This window comes from Convolutriloba macropyga, chromosome 4 (genome assembly GCF_964194025.1).
Source record: "Convolutriloba macropyga chromosome 4, txConMacr16.3, whole genome shotgun sequence".
Classification (NCBI taxonomy): domain Eukaryota; kingdom Metazoa; phylum Xenacoelomorpha; order Acoela; family Convolutidae; genus Convolutriloba; species Convolutriloba macropyga.
This window is the reverse complement of record NC_134471.1, coordinates 79,212,366-79,235,642: the sequence shown is the minus strand read 5'-3', so window position 1 is coordinate 79,235,642 and position 23,277 is coordinate 79,212,366. Positions and strand designations below refer to the sequence as shown.

The window sequence follows — 23,277 nt, the reverse complement described above, 5'->3', positions numbered from 1 at the left end:
GAAATTTCCAACTATCTTGTTACTAGATACAATAACTTTGTAGCGACGAATAGGAATTCTAAAGGGGGTGGAGTCATGTTGCAATGTAACAAATTTTTTAGTAATACAACAGAAAGCTAGATCGACCTTCAAGAAGCTCTTTGTGTAGATATCTGCAAAAGTACACAAACGTTTAAAACTGTAATTGTATATAACCCACCCCGCTCAAACAAAGTTGAATTTGTCAATATGATGGATAAATTTTTAGAAAATCTAAGTTCGAGCAACAAGTCGGTCATTATTTGTGGTGATATGAATTTGGATATTATGAAAAATAATTTGCTGAGCAGAAATTACTTGATTAGAATTACAGCAAATGGTTTCTTTATTTCCTCTCCCGAACCAACACGTTCAACTAATGAGTACAGTTCTTGCTTGGACCATTTGATTTATCAAAATTCGGATAAGCAAGTTTCTATAGAAGTACTAGAACATCAAAATTTTACTGATCATAATCCTGTTATTCTAACGTAGCGAACAAGTGAAGATATAAATAAAACTGATTTAATGTTCCGAGATACTAGTTTTGTAAAAAAATAAAGATGCTCTGAGCCGTTATAAAATGGCATTGGAAGCTTATCTTAACAAAAACAGTGACGTTATTTACAAAAGTGTCGATCCTTGCAATGCTTTTTCCACCTACTCAATGAGCTTAAAGGCAAATCATATAAATCACAGAATTGTCCTATCCTAAGCATATTTTATCAGAAGTTTGATGAGCCTTCGGATAAAAATAATGCAATTGAGTTCAACATTTTTTTTGCTTCCATAGGGTATCAAGTCAGTAGGCACCTAAATAAAAGTTTCCAACCTTCTTTTCCTGAACACCAATGCTCCATGTATCTTTACAAAACTACTGCGAGAGACGTGGGGGAATTTTTAACCAATCTTGACAACAAGTCATCCTCAGGTCTTGATGATATAAATAACTTACTGATAAAATTATCTTCAGATGTCATCAACCCCTACTAAAGAACTGGCTCGAGCAAGGGTTCTCCGACTGCGCGAAGAGGGGTCTAAAGTTGACCAAAATAATTATTAGTCAATTTCACTTCTTTTAGTTTTCAATAAAGTTTTTGAAAGAGCATTGTACAATCGCCTGTACCAATATTTTGAGAAATTTTCTTTGTTTTATAAGAAGCAGTTTGGTTTTAGATCTAAGCATTGTACAATTGGTGCACTAGTTGAGCTAGCCGAAACTGTTCGCATGAGACAGCGACATTCGACCATAGTTAGTTTCTTTTTGGATTTAAAAAAGTCTTTTGATACTATCAATCATACATTTCTTTTGGAAAAACTGGATAGATATGGATTTAGAGGCAACTGGTGGAAATGGTTTAACTCGTATCTGAGTAATAGAATGCAGCAAGTTGTAATTAATGGTACTACTTTTGATTGGTGCGAAATCAAAAATGGTGTTCCTCAAGGATCGATTTTGGGCCCTCTTCTGTTTTAATTTATATAAACAACCTTCCTTTAGTCTGTAAAAATGTTGATTGTACTTTTTGCTGACGATTCTAACATAGAAGCGGTTGGGTGTTCTGTTGAAAAAATGAAGTCAGATTTAGATAGCATAAACGTTTGGCATGAGAGTAACAAGCTTTTGCTTAATCTTAGTAAAAACAGTTCAACTTAACTTTAAAAAAGGCCCAGCCAACCTTAGTTTCCAATTGAACAAAACTGACATCAAAGTTGAGCTTAACTAAAATTATCTTGGGCTAAAAATAGATAATAAGTTCTCCTTTCGAGCTCATATCGATCATTTGCAAATTAAATTGAGTGAACAATGTGGCATACTAGCAAAACTCAGACATTATGTTCCTCGGAATCAACTGATTTCTTACTACAATTCAAATGTGACACCACTTATTCAACATGGTGCCTTGGTTTATGGTTGCTGTACGTACTCATCGCTTCTACCGATCTACCTATTGCAGAAAAACATTTCAAAAGTAATATATTTTGGAAAAAAGTCGATCACTGCAATGATATTTTTATGAGGCACTCGTTGTTGACTACGAGCTACACATATACGAATTAATTAAATTTGTTCTGAAATCAAGCAATGGTCTACTCCAGCAATATTTTTCAACAATTTGTTTCAATTTAAATCGAATGACCGGAAAACTAGAAGTGAGATTCTCAACTTGCTAAAAGAACCGTCTTGTAAAAAAAAGTTGTAGCGCAATTCAATACGTTTTACAGGCGCTGAACTATATAACAAATTAAAGATAATGCAGATAATTCCCGCTAATTTAGAGAATGTTAGTCAAGCTGAAGTGACAAGTTTCTGTCATAAATTGAAAAACTCATATCTGGTGTCGAATTATGAACTAATTAGATTCGTTTTTAACTGAAGTGAACAACAATGTTGAACATGTGCTACTCTAGTTTATTGAATTGAAATCCTATTTAAATAATTTGTTTGCTATATTATACATGTATTTAACGAACGTAGATCAAGTCATCGTTGTCAATAATTTATTGGGCAAATTGAAAAAGAAGATCGCTCTGATGTCGTTATTTGTCCACGTTGCTTGTTTATTTACACCTATTCAACAACGAAATTAATTCTTTTCTTCTTTCTTTTTTGTGTGAAAAACTATACCTGGTCTTTTTCAAAATCGTGGTAGAAAGTTGGGTTCAATAATAAAAACAATTGGCATATTCTAAGCACAGTATGTTTTCAATGCGAAAACCAATACAATGTTAAACTGATTTGGTTTTAACCAAAATATAGATTTGTGTCTTTTCTGAACAGTGCAGTGGTGAATGGCGACACCATTTTCACTGTTTTTCAGACCCAGCAGGCATTTTAATCAACTTTCGTTTTTTTGCAGATTCGTTGTCCAAAGATCTCCTGAGATCTGATACATTTTAGAAATAGTTTATAAGAAACATCTGAGATATGCACTTAGGTTAAAACTTCATAAAAGATGGTTTTTGGGAAAAAATATTGTCCCTAATAACTTCATAAAAGAATATTCGATCTTCGTAATGCCGATTATTTTCAAAACTTTGAACGAATCAGCTCAATTTGATAAGAGCTGTTATCATGGCGCAAATTGGAATGTCTCAAAACTATGTTAAACCCATCAAATATGGTGATTGTGGATAAAAAACTTGGAGTTGCATATGGATTGCATTGCTCTTCTTCAGGCCGAATCTTTTGCAACAGATCTTTACGCTGGAAGGTGTTGTTTTGTCTCATAAAAGTGTTATACGATTAGCTCCGTCTCATACGATCTTTTAAGATTTACCTTGTAAATGTGTAGGGTGTAATGATTGTGCTTGCAGCAGCAATATCTACTTTTAAAATTCTACTTGTTATTTTTAGTTAATATTATAGTTCTGCTTTGATTTAGTTTACTAGCAATTCAATGACTGTTTTGTCGAATAAACTTTTTTGTTGGTTTATTGGGTTCTTGACTGATGGTATATGTTTTTTTTATTCCGGAAAAAGCTCGCTTTAGTCAACGTTTGGCATTTTCAGATTAATTTATGGTTGCTATTTATCTTTGCATCGTTGACGAGTGATCGAGTCTGGAATGGATACTGGATTCGGAAGTCTGCACGAAGATGCCCTGAATGCTATATTACTCCGTGTGCCTGCAAATGATCTTGTGTTGAATTGTTCACTCGTGTGTAAACAATGGTGTGATGTTCTGTCATCGCGATACTTTTGGCTTCAGAGGTAATTTTTTCTTTTATTATAGCTGCGAAGCTGAGCGGAGCTACATAGTGGTGCTCTTGGTTTTTCTTACAATTTAAAGAGTTTGAATTGTTTTGGGGCGCTGTCTTTTTTACGACTCGAAGATTGGTTTTCGGAGTATTGGTTTTCTTCAGTTTTTTATTTGTTCTGACGGCGTTTTTACCTAAAAGCAAAAGAGAGTAAAATTGCTGTGTGAACTAATTTTTTCTGAGCGAGAGAAGTTTTTTGATCATGCGCTTCGATCAGTGAATGACTTTTTTTTCGACTTCGAAAAGTGTTTTCTGACAGTGCCATTTTTTGCCGATTTTTTGTCGGATTGGTCCAGGATATAAGCCGTATTAATGCGTTTCTAATTCTAAGTGAGCGCATTTCCCAGTTTTTTACTTCATTTTTGGCTTTTTTATAATCAATTTCATTATTTGTGGATCTAAAAGTGGATTTCTTTTTCTCAAAAATTAGTGCAAATGGTTATTTACCTTTGATATATCATGCCTTGAACGACTCTTTATGACGTGAGGTGCTTTTGTTTTACTGAATTGTACACATGCTTGCCCGATTTCGGCATTTTTGTCCAATTTTTTCTGTTTTGGTTCCCTTCGGATTTAGTTACAAGAAAAGGTCTTTTTGTGCACTGTCAGGGATCCTATTTTTCGTTTACTCATAATTGAATGATTTTGTGGGGTTCAGAATTTGAAATTCTGCAGAATTTGTTTTCTTTAGTGCAATTTTAATGAAATTTTATTGCAACATGTTGTAGGGTTTCCAATGTTTCAGCTATGTTTCTACTTTTTTAATCTATGCAGGAGGATAGCTATGTAATTTTCTGTTAAATAAGGAAATGTAGTTGTTTTTCTGCTTCATTTTTTTTATTTGATTTTTATCTTTCAAATATCAAAAACTAGTCTTTTTTCAATTGTTTCCTCTTTTTCTGTTTGTTTTCTGTCTTGATTTTTTTTTGCATTTTGGCATGTATCACACTTTTGTTTTCTTGAGGCCTATAGCTCTTATCAGCTCTGCTTTTATCAGTTGTTAAAATATTGGTTTTAGCCTTTTTCTTAGGTTTTTATTTTGTTTGCAATAAGTTCATTTTACAGTGCGGCACTGAGAAATTGCTTGAAGTGCCGTTTGAACATTTTTTCACTGATAATTACTTTCTACAAATTTTGTTGGGGTCTTACTTTTGATTTTAAACGATTTTCATTCTTTGAATGATTTTCTGTTTCTTTTATCATTTTGTTGACTTATTTGAAGTTTCCTCAATTATCTTGTTAGTTTATAGTCTTAATGCGATTTTTGGCCTATTGTATCTTTTTATTAATCAATTGATAATTGAGTTAATTTGTCATGGCTCTAGGCTCTGTTTACTACAAGAGATGCAAGTTTCTTTCGCTACAAAGTTGTCTCTTTGCATTGCAATTTGACAAAAATTGAGAATTTGTGTTCTCATTTTTCTCCTTTTCTTCATAAACTTGTCAGCTCGTTAAGGCTTGGCTGATATTTTATGGTTGGTTAACTAGAGTTCATTGCGAGAAAAACGGTTTTCGTTTGCATATGTGTTTGTACTACATTAAAAATAAATTGAATTTTCCGAATTTTTCATGTTAATATTTTCTGACAAATTTTCTTTTGTTCTTAAGATTTAGGAGTGTTATTTTTTTCTAGGTTATTTCTGTCTTCTGGGAGATGTGAATAGTCAGATCTTTCGAGGATACGACTTCATGTCGTTTCCGGAATTCTTCCGTCTATCTTTTTTTGATAAGTGAGCGAGCAAGACCGGAAGGGATTAATTAAGTTTGATAGGATTGTTTCAATGATCAAATTCGAAGTGTCGAGAAAAGAGATAGTGGTTCTTCTGTTCAAGCCTTCTTTTGAAACAGAGTGCGAAATGTAGGTGTGAAAAAGATTGGTAAGCGCACAATTTTTTTGTTCACTTGGGGCTTTTTAAGCTGTTTTTTTTTGTTTTTTTAATGTTTCTGTTTTTCAAACGGTTATATTAGACTAAATTTGTAATCTTCAGATTGTTTTGATAGCGTTTCGAAGGTTTTTGGTAATTAAAGGGAGTTTTACGCTAATTGACGATTTGTCAACAATTTCTCAGGTTTAGTCTTTAAGCAATTTTTGGCCCATTTGCTTCTACTGATTGCTCAATTTGAGCGTAAAGCTCATGGGCAGTTTGTTTACAAATTGAATACAGGTGCATTGGTAAAAGCATTTTTGTCGATGAATTTTGACAACTGATTGTGAAAAAATTGTTGAAATTTTTCTCAATTTCTTACAGTTCTTCGCTTATTTCAGCTATTTTTGTGCTTATTTTGGCTTGCCTGAATTTGTGTGAGCAATAGAGTTGACTCGGTTGCTTGGAATATTGTTTTCCTTTTGTATTTGTACTTGTTCAAAATGAAAATGTAATTGAATTTTCAGTTTTTCTAATTTAAATTGATTCAGTTAAATTTTCTTTACTTTCATTTGAAGTAGTGTTTTCTCTTCTTCGATACTCACTGCTGCCATCAGAAACTAGTTATTCGGCAGTTTGCTTTTTGGCAAAGACATCTTCGAATCGTTTCTGGAATGCTTCCGGCTATGTTTTGATAGGTAATTTTGTTGGTGTGTATTTTAAACATGAAGTGAAAGCAGTGATTAGGTCAAATTGCTGAAGAACAGAGAAGAGAGAGAGAGAGAGAGAGAGAGAGAGAGAGAGAGAGAGAGAGAGTGGTTTTCTGTTCATACCATATTTTGAGAGAGAGAGAGAGCTGGAAAAATAGGTGTGAAAAAATTTTCGCTCAGCGAGCAATATTTTTAATGGAAACGTGCGGCATCTTCAAAGCAGTTTATTGTTTAACAACATTTTTTTCTGGCAATGGTGTTTTTGTCTCACTTTACTAAGCTAGTAATGGAGTGTTTGGAATAGTTTTTGATAATCTGAATCAAATAGTTTTTTAAACTCAATTTTGAGCTGTTTTTAACATTTTGCCATATTGCAGGCCTTTTTCACAGTTTTTGTATCTTATGGCTTTCAGCATTTTCTGTGGTTCTGATTTTTTGCTCTAGCTGTTTTGACTGCCAGTTGAGGTAATTGATTTTCATTTTGAGTTGTTTAACTCAAAGATAATAAAGTAATTTAAAGCTATTTTTTGCCAACTTTTGCCTGTTTTCTTTAATTGTTTTGTCTCGTCTCATTTTATGCTTCTCCTTGTAGTTTGATTCATGGTTTTTGAGCTATTCTATAGGTGTTACTCCTAAAGATTGCTACTACTTTGCACGACTAACTTTTATCCGAAAAACAATACAAATTTCCCAGCTCTTTCCCAGCTTTTTCTGGCTTATTTTGTTCGAGACTCTTTGTAAGAGTATATTTAGACTTCGTCCGTTCTTTTTACTCGATTTTCTCTGCCTATTTTTGCTTGCTTATCTCTCGATTGCTTGTGGTTTGATGAATGAAGACTAACCGTGTCACCAGGTCACAAGGTTTTTGCCAATAACTGTTTTTGTGTCCAACATGTAACTTGTAACAAAGAGTTTATTGTCAGATACTTTTTCATTGTTATTTTTCCGTGTTGCTGTTCAAAATTTTTAGTATAATTAAGAAGAAAGTTTCGACTTTTTTGATCTGTTTAAACATTTTCATAGTGATTTTTGAAGTCAAACTAAAATGCCGAAACGGTAAGTGGAGCGAAGAAGCGAGTGGTTTTGCGGCATGAAATTTTTCACTCCTATTTTAAAGTAGAGTGAGAAAATGGTGTTTTAACTTAAATTTGCTGTCTCGCTAGTGGTTTTTCGTTCACATCCCCCATCTTGACATTAATTTTTAATTTTCTTCAATTTTTGAACCTGATTTTCTAATTGGTTTTCCTAATCCGTGCATTCTAGGTCTATTTTTGTTTAGTCAATGGAAGTCCTTTGAATTGTATGTCAGGAGTTGTCCTGCCATGTTTTTTTTGTTTTGTCGTCTGACGTTCTTGTTTCGTTTTACATGTGTCAAACAGCACAGCTGAAAAATCAAATTTTCTGAATTACTTCATCTCACTAACGGCAATTGAGCGCGTGACGTCATTTCTCACTCACTCTAGCAAAAACATTTAAGTAAGGTCATTTGCGTGCTTAGATTTTGACCATAAGTGTCTTACCTCACTCAAAAAATTGATTTTTACACATTAAAGTTTTGAGTTTAGTTTGAATAGCTAAGGTCAAATTACTTAATATTTGTAATAAAGGTCCATAATAAAAAGACAGCTGCGAAATGAGTTTTATATCTTTATTAATTTTTTGCCAAATAGATTTTTGAGCGGCGTTGATAACTTTTTCAACTTTTATCTGTCTCTGTTTCTATCTCTATTAGACTGCACGGAAGTCTATTTCTTTTGGAGCAATGTTTTCTCGTCAATGTTTTAAAGTAACAGTTTTGTTAAAATATCCTTTTGAAAAGTAATGCACAAATGCTGTCAAAAGCTATTAAATATGGTTCCCTGAAGCGATGAAACTTTGGCATCGATTTGAAATTTTAAATTGAATTCTGTAGCAAAAAAAGCTTAATATAGAGTTCAGGTTCTCGGGTGCTATTTTTGTCAGCATTTACTGCAAGGAATTTTTCTAAACTTTGCTCAGAAAGTATGACAATTTCAGTTGTCGTTTCACATCATTTCGAGCAATTGAATATATTCAAAATTGTTCATTGCGAAATGGATATAAACTTAATTGTTAGTTTGAGGCCCCAGACAAAAAATTGTCGCTTAATTATAGCTCTGACAAAATAAAAATAAAACCAAGATTTCTTGGTTGTTTCAGTTCTAACTTTCCATTCTCATTTTATTTTATTGCTGATTTTTCAAATGTGTTTTGAGTTGACTGTTAACAACTTGTTCTAAATTGTTCTTGACATTGGTGTAATTTTCATCTCGATTAGTATATATTTCATCCTACTCTTGGATGATATTTAAATTGTTTAATTGCTCTAAAATAAAGTTGGCAGCACTTTTTAGTCCGTTTTGAGTTTTTAATGCATTTTTTGTTCCGACCCCACTAGTGGGGGAGGATCTATATACTCAAATGGGTTTTTTTTCGGACAATTTTGGCCGATCGATATATTCATCGTAGAGAAATGTGAGTGGCATAATTAAAAAGCTCGTCCAGCGTAGAGTTCGGAATTAAAAAGTTTTTTTTTAATTTCGTGTTTTTCGTGGAGTTATCGAGATTTAAAGTTTTGTGTGAACACGTGATGTTTGGCTTGATTTTGTTCACTTTTTTGTACAAAGTATAATTTTTTCTACAGATATATTAATTCAAATTTTTATTTTATGCAACAAATGAAACAATATCGTGTTTCTAACAGACGAAAGGCCATAAAAGGCAGTTGTTATCGTCTCATAGGGTAGTTTACTATAAAAAAAATCGATTTCTATTTGAGAGCTGATATTTTAAAAACCATTTTGATTTTTTTCAAGTCACTAAGAGACTAGTCGCTTTTTAAGACCAGGTCCTGTTCATTAGAAACCTCATTTACATTCAAATGATGCCCATTGAACAAAAACTTCGTTTTTGAGGAATCGCTCAATTTTTGTGGTTCCAATTTTCGTACTTTTTATTGAAGTTTTGATTTTTTTTGAGATTTAAAATTTTTTTAGTCCTATGACATACTCATTAACTAAAAATGCAATAGACTTCTTGATAAGCAGTAAGCAAACCTATGTAGTAATTTGAGTGGACAGCTAATGGCTGTTAAGACTTTAAAAACAATTTTTCAAAAAAAAATTTTATTTTGAACATTAAGCGATCTAATACTTGTTTCTGAACTGCAAGTCAGTCCCATTTTGACAGAATCGCTTTTCTCGTCTACTGCAACCAAAATTTATATGCTGAGCGCTTTTATGTTCGAACTTTTGTCTTAATTACTTAATGCCACGACTTTTTTTTTAGTTTTTGCTATTTTTTTCATAACTTTGGATCCTTTTGTCGTCTTATCACATAATCCTATTATTGCAAGTTCCCATTGGCATACAGGATACTTTCAATAGATCATAGGTAAGTTTTAAAGAGAAAAACATATGGTTTTATTGGCACCGACAATGTCTTCTCGAACTTTTCTACAGATTTATTTGGTTTTTGCCTGTACTTGTTGTCATCTTCAGAGTTGTAATCTTCACTTATTGATGATTTTTGAATGACACAAATTTTTGCCTTTTTTTCGAAGCATAACGTGTTATATCTTATTATTTATTGATTTCCGTGGAGAACTATTGAATTTAATGGCTTTGATACCACAGAATTTCAAAAAAAAAAATTCGTAGTTTTAATATGTTTGTTCATATTTGTTGATTTTTTGAAGTCAATTTGGTACGAAAAACAGTTTCGTTGTTGTTAAAAAGTTATTTGAAAGTGAAAAAAGGTGTTTAATTAAGAGTTAATTTTTGTAATGGCTTCGACACTTCTCTACTTCTTTCATTTAGCTGTTTTTTAATTCTTTATGTAGTCGTAAAGCGCTGAGAGGTCTCATAAGCCCCTAGCTGAATGTTGATCGAATGAAGTTTCTCAATGCGGTAAGCTTAAAGCAAGTAGCCTTAAAGCTTATGATGTTCTTTGTTTTCAAACGTTTTTTAAACTTTTTAGTTTTTTTGTTATTTTTGTCAACATGCATCCAATTCTCATAGTTGAGAGGCCCCATTCACTTCCCATTAGTTCAAATTTTAATGTGGTTATTAATATTACGTCGCAATTGATGTTTTGTTCATTGAACAATATGCATTTTCATAAAAGTTTTGTTAGTGATCAATATGTGTTCCTTTTTATTCGCGTAATAACAGATCCCAAGGATTTTCAAATGAGGCCCGAGTGAACGTACTTAATCTTTCAATATTGTTCTAACTGAAAAAGGTCAGTTAACATTTGAAATAAAAACAGACTATTCAGGTAACAGCGAACGAGTTTAATGGCTTCAATAATTTGTTTTTTCGCAATTTGTTCGTATTTTTTTCAATTTCTCTTCATCTTTAGTCATTTTCTGTCGCTTAGTCTAACCAGATTCTATTGATCTCCTAATGACTTTTTTGTAAATTTTTCAAGAAGGTTTTTTGTGAAAAGCTAATTGTTTTTAAGACATTTGTAAATACTTGGTTTAAAAAATATTGGTCGATTTTTTAATTTCGCCTCATTATTGCTTCTTTTTGTCAATTTGTTACCTAGTCTGATTAAAATAATGTCCCATCTGCTTTAGTAAATAAAAGGTAAATTTGTGTAGCTAAGGTTTTTTATTGTATTTTGACGTTGTTACTAGGTGCTTTTGGATTTAAATGTTGAATTTTTGTCTTTTTTTTTGTTTTTGGTCATTATGTTGTTTATTTTCTTCTCCCGTAATTTTATTAAGTGTACGAGATCTCGTGAGTGCTTTAATGAGGCATGGCATTAAGTAATTCATTTAGTAGTTTCTATAACGGTTTTTTTATGCACAAAGATCTATTTTTGATTATCTGTTCATTTGGTTGACAGTTATGTCAAAAATGTAATTGAGTGCGGGTCGGAACACCATTTGCAGACGCACATTAACGAGCCTCCTTGTATTCTTTTGATTTTAATAGCTTGTGGCCCTGTCTTCTTCTGTCTTCTTGGTAGTTGCTAGTTAACGTGCTCTCATTCAAAATTTAAAGGAGCTTAATTCAGATTGCGGTAATTATTACTAATTTCTGGAAAAAAATGCCAAAAAACTTTGTAGTAAATTTACAGCCTTGTGATGATAAGTTAGCTCGAAAAAACTTTTAAAACCCCTTGGACGGACTTGTTTCGCAACCTGACTAAAATAGGAAATCATACGATTTTGCTTAGACTTGAATCAGAGAGCACGAGGATTTTAGAGAGTAACAGGCAGTTACTTCTTGACAATAGTGACTATGACTTGTGTCTGTATATTCTGAAGGCTCTGGCCTGTGACATGTTGCCGTTCAACACGAATCTCATAAAGAATCCTTGCGGACAAGGTGAGCTGACGCTGTTCAATTAAGGCAAGCCCGAGGTGGGCTCCTTTTACAGCCTTAAGATATATAGAGGTAAGGCTACTTATTTTTGCGCGCGAAGTACGCTTACCTATATCTCTAAGACTAACCGACTAAGTAAGACACAGAAGATAAACTGCTGTTATTACGGTGGTAATAAAGTATAGTACCGGAGTCAGGTGTATGCACATGGTGTATCTAAACTAATAGACTAACTAAAGTTTGGGATGCGCTTCAAATAAGAGAATAGTGTCTTCTCAGTCTGTGATTGGTTGGAGGTATACATCCAGTATTTCTTTTCCTACACAATCATCAGTAGTTAAGCGTTCTCAGGTTTCGTTAAGTGTTAACGCTGTCTGTTATTGCATCCTTGAAAATATTTTTAATGGTCTCCATATTGTGAGCTATTTTATTAAGTTTGATCAGATACGGCTGCTTTTATGCCAAGTTTATGATGGGAAATGACCTTGTTTTAACTCAATCGTGCAGAATATTTGTTGCAAAACATATTTTGTCCTATGAAACAAAAAAAATGGTTGAGTTATCGAACAATTGTCCAAGCTAATATTAGTTTATTTGGACAAGCACATGGAAAATTTACAATTATCTTCTTGGAAAGACTATATTATGTTATGATCTAGCGCGGAAGACGCTATGAGTTGTCAAAAATTGTCAATAAATTGACCTATAATCCTTATAGCTTTTTAATTTATTGCTTGTTTTTTTGTTTTGTGTTATTTTTTATGGCTTTGACCAGACCATTTTCGTCTTGCGTTTAAAAGAACATGTATTCAAAACCTAATCCGCACTCTTTTGACATTGAGAAATATTATTTATGATTATTTATTGATTTTTAGAGAGCCGAAAGCATTGGCTGTATAGAGAGAAAACTGCTGGAGGACAAGAGAACGGTGAGGAACTCATTATATTAAATACTCTGCTATATTAATATCATCATTAACATTAATATGATCTGGTATTCCTGTTTCAACTTGTTTTTCTTTGTAAACTGTCCTTACTGAGTTAACTTGGTTATGAGCCTGTCTTTCAATTTGTTCTCCTTCTCCCCAATTTGGACAGGTAAGAACAAAAACTTGTAATTGGAGAAATTAACTCTTGATGAATGGTTTTTCTGGATTACCTCAAGAATGAAATTCTCCCCGTCCCATTAGGTAAGAATTCATTAATGAGCGAGTGATGCGGCCCAGTTGTGCTACTACAGCTGTGCAAATACTTATGAGACCGAATACATGTTCGCGTTCAACTAGTGAATGGTTTTTTAATAGCCGCCTATTATAGCGCTCCTATTTTTATGACTCGAAGAGGAGTTATGGTGATCGTTTTTCTTAATCGGTCCAGTTGTTCTGAAGCAGGGTATGAAAATGAATGCCGCGCGTGCAAAAATTGTGATTTTCTTGTGTTGTTGAACAAAAATGGAGAGCGGAGAGAAGAGAGTGAGTGAGAGAGAGAGAGAGAGAGAGAGAGCAGTGTTTTTGTTCATAAAAGAATTCAAAAGAGAGCGTAAAAATAAGCGTAAAGAATTTTTCGCTGAGCGAGTGGAATTTTTTAAATCTTATGTGGCTTTTTGAAGCTGTTTTTTTTTTTTAGTTTTTACTTTACATTAGGTAAACTGTAGTAGGTACTTTTAGATGAAATGGGTTTTATGAACCATATGAACAACTAACTGTATGTTTCAGAGTATTTTTGACAATTTAAATTATTTACTAGAGTTTTATATGCCATTTTGAGGTATTTTTGCGATTTCGTCGTTTTAGACGCTTTTTTTTATCGGGTTTTGTACTGTTTTTTAAGGTAATTTTTTGTTTGTATTTGGGGACTAATTTTTTGTTTGTATTTGGAGACTTGATTCGCTCCGTGAATATCAATTCAAATTTGTTTTAGTAGAAGAAAATGTGCTAAATTTGAACCATTTTTTTGCCTTTTCTTTCTTTTACAAAAAAGAAAAAAGGGCAGGTTCTTTTTTTCAAGTCGAAAAATAACAAGTTTTTTTTACTTTCAGAATATTTTGCAATTTTGAATTGTTTAATTAACGTTGGTGCTAGAGTTTGTAATTCTAAGTGAAAAGAATTAAACGCTTGATAGCACATAATTTCAAAAAATAAGTTAATCAATTCTGTAATTGTTGGTAGTTTTTTATTCTAGCGCATGCTTTAAGTGTTTTTAGTGGTTTTCAGTGTCGCTTGGTTGCCTAATGAATCAGCATTGATTTTTTGTTAAGGTGTGTTGAGAACAATTAATTAGAATATGCAATTTTAAGAGAATTATTCAAAATTTTAACACAATTAATTAGAATTTGTAATTTTAAAAGAATTATTCAAAATTTTAACAGTTTTTTTTTAATTTTCGTGCTTTGATTCTTTTCTGTTTGCTCGGTTTTTGTATTTTTTCGAGATGCATCGTTATTTTTTTTTCTCATCATTTGATTTTCTGTTGTTAAACACAATTGAATCATACCAGGCAATACCTTATAATTTGCTTTTGGAGTAGCAACTCATGAAATGTACCCAAGAAATTTTTTTTCATCCTTTGCTTTTCCACTTCTTTTTTCCGTTCGTCAGTTTTTTATAGCTGCGAAGCTGTAAGCTGAGCGTAGCTATATTGCGGTGCTCTTGGTTTTTTTTGTTTCGTCGTCTGACGCTTTATTTTCGTTTTACATTTGTTCTAGAACATTCTGTCTCGTCACTGCTTAAATGGCTTTTTCGCGCTTGATTTCACGCTTTCTGCGTGACCTAAATTGCGGTTATTCAGAAACAGAATCTGTTCCTGAAACAAATTTGATTGTAAGAAAACAGATTGTATGGTCCGACAGCCGAGTGGTTAAGGTGACTGGCTGTTAATCCGGAGATCGCTGGTTCGAGACGCGACAGGGAAACTTTTTTTTGCACCCAAAAACAACCTCAATTTGAAATAAACTTGTAAGTTTTATAGGCGGCGGCGATAACTATTATCAACTCACTTCTGTATCTTTTTCCATCTGTATTTTACGGCACGCAAGTCTATTTCGCAGCTATTCCGGCAATCTGCCGGCTATGTTTGTTTTAAATCCAATAGTATAATGAAGTTAATAGTTCTATCGGTTAGTGGTTGGCTAGGGTTTAAGTTGTTTTTAAATTCGAGTTTGTTCCAGAGTCTTCCGGCTATGTTTTTTGTCGAAAAAATTTTTCGCTTTACCTCATTTTTTCCACTTTTTGCGTCAAATCTTTCTGACGTCTCTAAGCTATTATCACTCTACTCTTAATCTGCTTAAAGTGATTTTAAATAGCAGTTGCTCAGCGAAGATTTTCAAAATGAACAGAGTCAGTATGAAAACGAAATCAGAAATGGAAACGGGCTAATTCCATAAAGCCCATTTTTATATGAACGTTACTTGAACTTTGTTCTTATAAGTCTTAGTTACCATCTCTAATGCTTTTTGGTATTGATGCTAGCCCGGCCCTGTATTCTCCCTAAGAAACAGGAGTATGTTCAACTACGAAATGACATCAAAATAGTGCGGACTTTACAAATGTTTTTGTGCAAAATCAATTTTCCTTTGTTTCTTCTATTCTTCCAATCGCAATCTTGCTTTTCGGAATCAATGGCGGAATTTTTCGGAAATCTGCCGGGTATGTTTTAGTATTGTTAATGGAATTGCTATCGGAGGGTTTTTGAAAGCTTATGGAAATATTTAGATTTGAAAGGAGACTTATTGATAACGAGCGAGCTCCAATGTGCGTTTGAACATAACGTTGCGAAAGCACTCATGAATAAACTACTGCCTATTTTTTTTACAAATTTTTTGTAAGGCCAGTACTGGAATCGAACCAGCATCTCTTGCTTCTAACTGGAGCGTGGTAAGCTTTAAACCAGCTGGTCTTAAACCAGTTGGTCTAACTTAATACCTCCAACTACACCGGCTACTGCTGTTGTTCTAGCTTCATATCTCTAGTCAATTTGATGTCTCAATCTTCCAACGTTTTTCTGTTTAGGTTCTCGAGGCTCTGGAGTTTACGGAGATTCCAATATTGCTTCTTACGAGGAGGAAGAAGAAGAAGAGGAAGAGACTTTGGTGCAGAGATACTTTTTTAAATGTCCAATTGGTTATAAGTTCCCTTTTCCTTCGTGAACAAAATTTGTTTTCATCAGCATGCGTGAACAACTAAAACGCAGTATAACTTATCAGAAACCCCAATGTCAAAATTTGATGAGAACAATCGAATTCAAAATAAAAGGAGAGAGAAAAGCGTGAATTCAGCTTAACGCGGTGGTACAACAAATTAGAAATCAAATAGAAGCTAGCGTTAAGAAAAGCACGTACATTAAAGGTACATAAAACAATATTAGCAGGTGTTTATAATTTAAAAGGAGAAAAGCGTGAATTCAGTTTAACACGGTGGTACAACAAAGAGTAACTATTAAATAGCTTCAGGAAAAGACATATAATAGCAATGTAAAGAACATTAGATGACAGTAATAATCATCGCATCTAGAAACAAAAATTATTTGAGCCTTCCCTCCTCTATGATGGCCCCTATGGATGATTCGGTTAGTTCCGGTTTTTTTTTTAAAATTTTGCAGCCTCTTATGCATAGGAGGCAGCTTTGTAGAAGTGCAAAGCTTAACCTCGTCCGTATGTAACTAACAATATCGCTAAAACTCTCTTCTCGTTTGTGGCTCAATTTCTGAGCTATCCTTGTGATGACTTTGTTCGTGTTGGGACTCGCTCCGCCAGTACATGAGAAGATCAGTGGCTTGAAGGAGCTCTGTTCAACCTCGACAATCCGCTTTTCATATTTCAGTTTCTTCAGTGATTCATGATACCTGTAAGCGTCCTTGGTGTTTTTTGGACATGATTTGGCATGCGGATTGAAGACCTTGACGTCGAAGAAGGTAAGCTGGAATCGTGACTCCCACAATCCATTTGTTTTAATGTCGAGTCGAGCCTCATCATCTTTGGTTACTGAGTTGCTTGCAAAGCTCTCACCTTGAAGCGGAAGAAGTTTCGGCTCTATCTCTACATCATGGCAAACCTGATTCAACAACTCTCCGAAACAATCACGGATTTCGTTATGCCTCAGGTGAGTATATCCTCCTTTCAGGCAGTGGAGGGAGTGTGCGATTGTCCATTTTTCTCCACATGCGCAATGTTCGGGGGTTCTCTCAAGGTCCCAATGATATCTCAAACACAGCCCATCTCGAAATTCAGATTTATTCATGTTGAATCCGTATTTTTGAAGTGGCAGAGCTTTCACCCAATTGGACGAACCCTTCTCTGAAGCTAATGTCACAATGAATTGTTCTTTTTCGTCCATATCATTCAGTACTTGGTTTCTGCGCTCAATTAACGTTTTCGAGTTCTGTTGTCTTATCTGTATCGTTAATTTGCTTAATTGAGATTCGTCTTCTCGACAGGCTGCGAAGGCATTGGAAATTAGACATGAGTTCGTGTAGTCATTCAGTCGCTGATCTGGATGCTGTATATTCAGGCCTCCATATCTGAGGGGCAGAGCCAACAATTTCCGCATTGTTTCATCGGGATTGGTTTTGCCAGTGATGGCTGTAATCAGTTCCGTTTTAATATGATTCTCGATTGTGTCAAAATGTTGGTGCATATCTGGTGTTGTTGTGGACATGAATGTCAATTTACTTTGCAGGCCTTTGGTCAGACATGCGTAGGCATTCTGTGGTGATGTTTTGGCGAACTTCGCAAGTTTTTGTATCATGGTTATCATTTTCTCTGTGAAATCTTTTGTTTTCTCCGCGCAGGCTCTTCTTTCCCCAATTACTGATCCCAGAACTCGAGTACCATCAGTAATCTCGACTTCAGAGTTCTTGAATATGCGCTCCGCCTTCTTACTTAAGCAGTTTTTCACTATCAGTTGACATTTCGGGGGCATTAACAAAATAGCCGAAGGCTTTCCCTATTGTTTTGAGGGTCTTGGAGGCATCCAGCAAATCGGGAAGTGTCCCGGCCATGCTGCCATCATCAGCGTACCATTTTTGAACGATTGATGGATTCAACTTTCTGATCATTGGCATGATTGAAATGCCATACATTGCCATGGCTATTGGGTCGCCTTGTGTTGTTCCTTCTTCGGATAGTAGGGTTTCACCATTGACAAATAGTTTAGACGGGTAGATATATGAATTGTAGACTGCTGATGTTGGCGAAGGACAGATTCTGGCGATATTCCGCATAGCTAGTTTCCTATTGAGCGCATTGAAGGCATTTGATGCATCAATTAGGAGGATAGCTTCAGTTTCTGGTTGCTGGTATGTATCTCTTAGCGAATGTATTGCGTGCTCAATTCCACATTTTTGTCCAAGACATAGTTGGGTTACATCGCCAATCGTTTGGAGATCTTTTGAGATGCATCTGATTATGCATCTGCCGATAATCCGTCTGAGAACTTCTCCAATTCCAATGGGGCGGATGCCTGGGCATTTGTCTAAGGGTATGAGTCGACACGCATTGTATTCTTCTAGATGATTCTCAGTGAGATTCTCGTGGGCTATTCGTTGCGCGAGTTGGGCAACAGTTTTGCACAGATCTATTGAATATTGTCCATAGTTGGTCAAGATCTTTCTCCATTCGTCCGCATCTAGACCTGAAGGCCCATGACTGCCATTTGTTCTCATGGCTGCCTTGCGGATCGTCGCAGCGTTGATCTTGTCAAAAATTGAGTCGGGATATGGGAGGGTATCAACTTCTTCAGTAATAAAATCTTCCTCCAATGTTCCAGGTGAGGGGTGTTTTTCTTTCAATAGTTCTAAAACGGTTTTCTCTCCGATTTTTTTTTCGGTGATAAAATTCCTCCTTTCTGGTGATCGAACAGACATTTCAGTGCTTTCGAGATTTTCCTTGACACATGAATTTATTGAAGCTCTTCAAATCTGACTCTTCTTTCGGCATTTTTTGTTTGGACAGCCTCACTTGTATCGCTCGTGCTTCATTATAAAGCTCCAAGAACTTGCATTGTGTGAACGAATCTAGTCATCTCTGGATGATTGCATTTGAGCCGGCATTCTCAGACTTTGTCCTGGGCAGTATCAAGTGGGGTAAGATCATCAGCAATTTCATTGGGATGTCGTTCTTGCCCTTTCTGTCTGTAAAAATTTGTAATATCGCTCTCATTGTGTCTACAAATTTGGTCCCACCTTTATTTTTGCCGAGTGAGAAAAACCGGCTCCTCCAGTGTACCACACTGAAGTAAATTTTGTCGATTTCTTCTTCATAGCTATCGAGGTTCGTCCACAGCTGATCCATGTCTCTCTGTTCTGTGTCGCCTGTCTGAGCGCTGTGCTCCACGGTAGGTGTTGTCTCGTTGACTGGGGTTGACAGGCTGCAGTTATTGCAGATGAAATTTTCAGGGTATTGTTCGGTAGGGGCTAACCCACTGCATTTTCTGTGCAAATAACCGCATATACCGCACCATATACCTTGTCCTCTCAGGTGCTTCTTGCAGAAGCTACAGTGAGTTTGTGAAGACATTTTGGGAAGGCTCAAATTATTAACAGAAAGAGAACATTTGAATCAGTGTTCTGAGCGCATTTGTCAGAACGAAGTTTCCATAATACGAAAAATGAATTCCGTCTCTTCAATAACTTTTATCAAAGAAACAAGATAGTCTGGGATGCACAATTTTGGGGCAAGGTCGAAAGTATTTCAATAGATTATGCAGTTTATAATTGTGATTGAAAATTTTTCGATTAATAGCACTGGTACTTTCGCTAGGTATAATCTGGGGTACAATTATGCTGCTCGGTTGGAATTTGTAAGTCACGATTTCGATAAGTTTTTTGAAGAACAGTCTGACCTTACTACTCGGTTTACCGTGATCATTGAAGCCCGCTACGATGGTGACACTGTTCAAGTTGAGGGGCGGGTACTGTTGCCCTACTTCTATGAGGTCCCTAAGGGTTGCCCCTCGGTAGGAGTGCACTGTTGCTCCAACCTCCCTGTTCCTGACGTATTTTGTCCTCGATGTTCAAATTATCAGGTTGCTTGATTGCCACGGCAGCTCCTCGGACTTGAATCGAGAGCGGTACATACAAGCCGGATTCTATATTCCGGATTTATATTCCGGATTTATAGCCGGATTTATACTCAAAATAAAAAGAAAATTTTCTGTATATTTTTTGAAATATGTCAACAAAGATAGATTTTTAATTAGCCTTAAACATCAGAGAAGAGAGGAACGTAAGAGAGAGAAAAAATTTTTTGTTTTTAAAGGTATTGACAAAAGTAAACCCACGACGTCCACTTTTATAAGGTAATCTGTCTGTTTTTGAAATCAATTGTAGTCGGCGTATCATTGGAACAAATCTTCGTTTGATTTTGTTATCAGCCGACGCATAATATTCAGAAGTATAATAGATCTAAGATTTCGCTTGTTTTTTGCTTAACTTATCTGAAGGCGATAAAGTCAACGAAGCATATGGTACTCTAATTGACGATTGCTTGAGTATAGCGATTAATAAGCACATAAGTTGTGCTGTTTAATCTAAATGAAAATATTGCGTCTCGGTAATTGCCAAGAAAACTTCAAATTTCTCTTCTTCGGCCTTTTTTCTTGAGACTGCAGTTCTACGAAGCTGTTGCAGCTATTTATAGGCAATCTACCAGCTATGGTTACAATTTTCTGGAGTTAAATTTTATCCATTTACAGTTGTTTCATGTAAATTTCGAATGAAATGAAAATAGTGTTTTCAATGGGTTACAGTGTATTTTTTAGTATGTTACCAATGCGTTTTATCTCATTTTAATAAGAAGTCAAGGCAACTAGGGTAGGGGAGCAGTGGTGTAAAAGGAGTTTTCGAAATTTGACCAGAATTTGTTGCAATATCGTTAAACTGTGCATTTTCTTAGCTAAAATATAGCGTGCTAACATAAGCTCAGCATAAATTGTAGTTAAAGTAAGTGTATAAAACGCTATTTACATTGTTAATTGGTTGTTTTTTTTTGGGGGGGGGGGCAATTTTAGTTATCATCATTTTGGCCGTTTCTTATTGCGGCTATTGATATTAAACTAAAACGGACGAATTAGTGCTGACTTAAGCTGATTTCAAAAACGACAAGTTTACCCTGTCAAATTGCCTTTTGTGGGGTCACTTTTGTCAATGAGTGTAGCGTAATAAGAGCCTGAGCTAACCATACATGTTTACACTTATCATTATAATTTTTTTTTTGAAATATTAATTGAAATTGGTTGTTTCCGTGGTGTCCTCAATGTTAAACCAAAGAGTACTGTTATTTTTAGAAGCGATGACTTAGAAGCTGTGTGTCGTTTTTCTTTGAAGTTATTAACTTATTCTCCAATGGATAGTTTTCTCGATATTTGAACAAATAGTAATAGCTGGCGTGTCCTGCTTGATCAAGTATATGGCGTGCCTTTCAATTATCAATCTAAAAAATGTAACTAAAAGAAAAACGAAAACTAAATTCGTTGTTCTTAGAATACAGGAACATTGATTCCGTTAGCCAAACATATATTGAACTCTACTTAATAGCTAGAAATTGGAGTTAGAAACAGACCTTATTCCTGAGTTACAGGCTCAGCTTATTGATATTACGAATTTATATGGAAGTTTGATTGACAGAAAATTTCACGAGGCAAGGATTTTTTATCGATGCTAGCAAGTTTTAACTATTGTGAAACTTTGCTTGTCACGATCAATATCTCGTTCTGTTTTGTTTGTATATTATTTTCTATTTTTGGATTTTGGATTCACTGACTTCTTTTGAGGAACAGATTTCTAATAATTTGTTGTCACCTTGCAATTATTTTAGAAATTTTTATCTATGTTCATTAAAATGTGCTTCTTCCACTTTTCTTCCGATTGATTACCGTTTTGTTTGCTCATTCCTTAAGTTATTTTGATCGACAGTTGATCAGTAGTGTTTATTATTTTCTCGTATTCAAAATGTTCTTTATTACATTGCAAAAAAGTTTTTTGCATTGCAATGGTAACAAAAAAATGTTATCTCTCTACCGTAATGAAGGAGGAATTGCGAAGAAGGTATCCTAACGAGAACGACCCCGAGGTGTACAGATACAGTCGACATGGATTCTCTGTCGAAGAGAGGCCAATAGGCGCTGAGCCGATTCCAGAGGAAGCTGGTTAGTACTACCGGGTAGTGTTCAACAAATACTTCGGTTGAGCTGACATATTTTTTTTAAATCATAGTAATCATATAATAAATTTAAATTTAACAAACGTCTTAATGCTCAGAAAATTAGATTGTTTTTTTGTGAGATTGCGTTTATGTATTGGGCTATGTAGACGAATTCGTTAATTTGAACCATTTTGTGAAATTCATCAATTTTTTGCGCCAAGTAGTCAAGTTTTTGAGTGTTGTATGTTGGATATTATTTAGGTCTGAATAAAACATATTTGAGTATATAACATATGACGGTAATTTCAGCTGTTATTTTAATCTTAATAGCTTTTTAATAGTTTTCATGCGAAGGTTTTAATAATTATATTAGTCCTGCCGTTTTTTTGTTAATTCTATTTTTCGCTTGACTGATTTTGGAGCTTTTAAATTTTTGTCCTGGAAAACGGGATGAACAGGGAAATCCCAGAGAGCAATAACCCACACCCCCGCTACTCTGCCACGTCATGACTCCTCTGCTCCACCTGGCGATTAGGACCCTATCGTCAGCCCTCGCGACACTCCCTCCCCCCCACCCCCCAACGGTTCACCCCTTTCCCTAATGCAACTGGTCGTCGTTTGTTTGCGAGCAATTCTCCCTTTGTTTAATAGCCGCGAAGTGATATATGAAGCTATCATTTTGGTTGTTTTTAATCCGTCAGCTGTGCCATTTTCAACTTTTTGATTGATCCTCGAACAATAAATTAGCAGTTTTTTTGTTACCAACCGACAAAAAATTTTGTGTGCTTGTCATTTGCTAAACTCTTAAGAGATTTCACGCCAATCTTGTGATAGAATTTTTTGATCATAAATGAATTGAAGTAAAATAAGTTTAGCAGCTTTATCTGAACGTAAGGATATAACACAAAATCTGTTTCAACACTTTGTGTAACAAGTCTGTTTTTAATTGCTCTTGAACGCAGTTCATAGCAATTATTGTAAACGTGTGTGTCTTTTTTATGCAAATTTTTTGCTTGACAATTTTGCGCTTTTCTAGAACATTCTTTGACTTCTCAAGTGACTTTTTCTCGCTTTCGTTCATTTTTGAGTGATCTCTATTGCTACGAAGTAAAGCTAATGTAAAATCGGTTGCAGAATATCAGTGGTAAGTGATTTGTAGCGCAGTGGTTAGTGATTCAGGCTATGGATCGGGAGGTCAGTGTTTCGAATCCCGGCGGGGGAGAAGTTTTTTGCACCCATAAAGAAAAATTGTTCTAGGCTACAGCCCCTGAATTAAATTACCTCGCCTGTCGTTCAAGAGCAATTCTTCCGACATTTATCGGTTTATGTTTTTTGTGGTCCAGATAATCTCAAATAAGTGTTTTTTACTGAATTTCAAATAATGATGAATTATAACTAAAATTTAAAGAAATTTATTTGAAACGAGAACATAA

At 34.8% G+C, this 23,277-nt stretch overlaps 1 protein-coding gene across 2 annotated transcripts in view; it reads left to right on the top strand.

The window, feature by feature from the left end:
- The first annotated feature begins 3,536 nt into the window (after positions 1 to 3,536).
- LOC142338690 (F-box only protein 44-like) overlaps positions 3,537 to 23,277 on the top strand; it is a 38,464-nt gene continuing 18,723 nt past the window's right edge. Inside the window, exons 1-5 of one of the 2 annotated variants that reach the window (XM_075388557.1) lie at positions 3,537 to 3,733; positions 11,561 to 11,712; positions 12,585 to 12,638; positions 15,717 to 15,796; positions 21,731 to 21,848. In XM_075388557.1, the coding sequence (XP_075244672.1) occupies positions 3,588 to 3,733; positions 11,561 to 11,712; positions 12,585 to 12,638; positions 15,717 to 15,796; positions 21,731 to 21,848 (550 nt within the window). In that variant the 5' untranslated portion in view covers positions 3,537 to 3,587. The remainder of the gene's footprint in view (positions 3,734 to 11,560; positions 11,713 to 12,584; positions 12,639 to 15,716; positions 15,797 to 21,730; positions 21,849 to 23,277) is intronic. The other variant, XM_075388558.1, reaches the window with a different exon arrangement.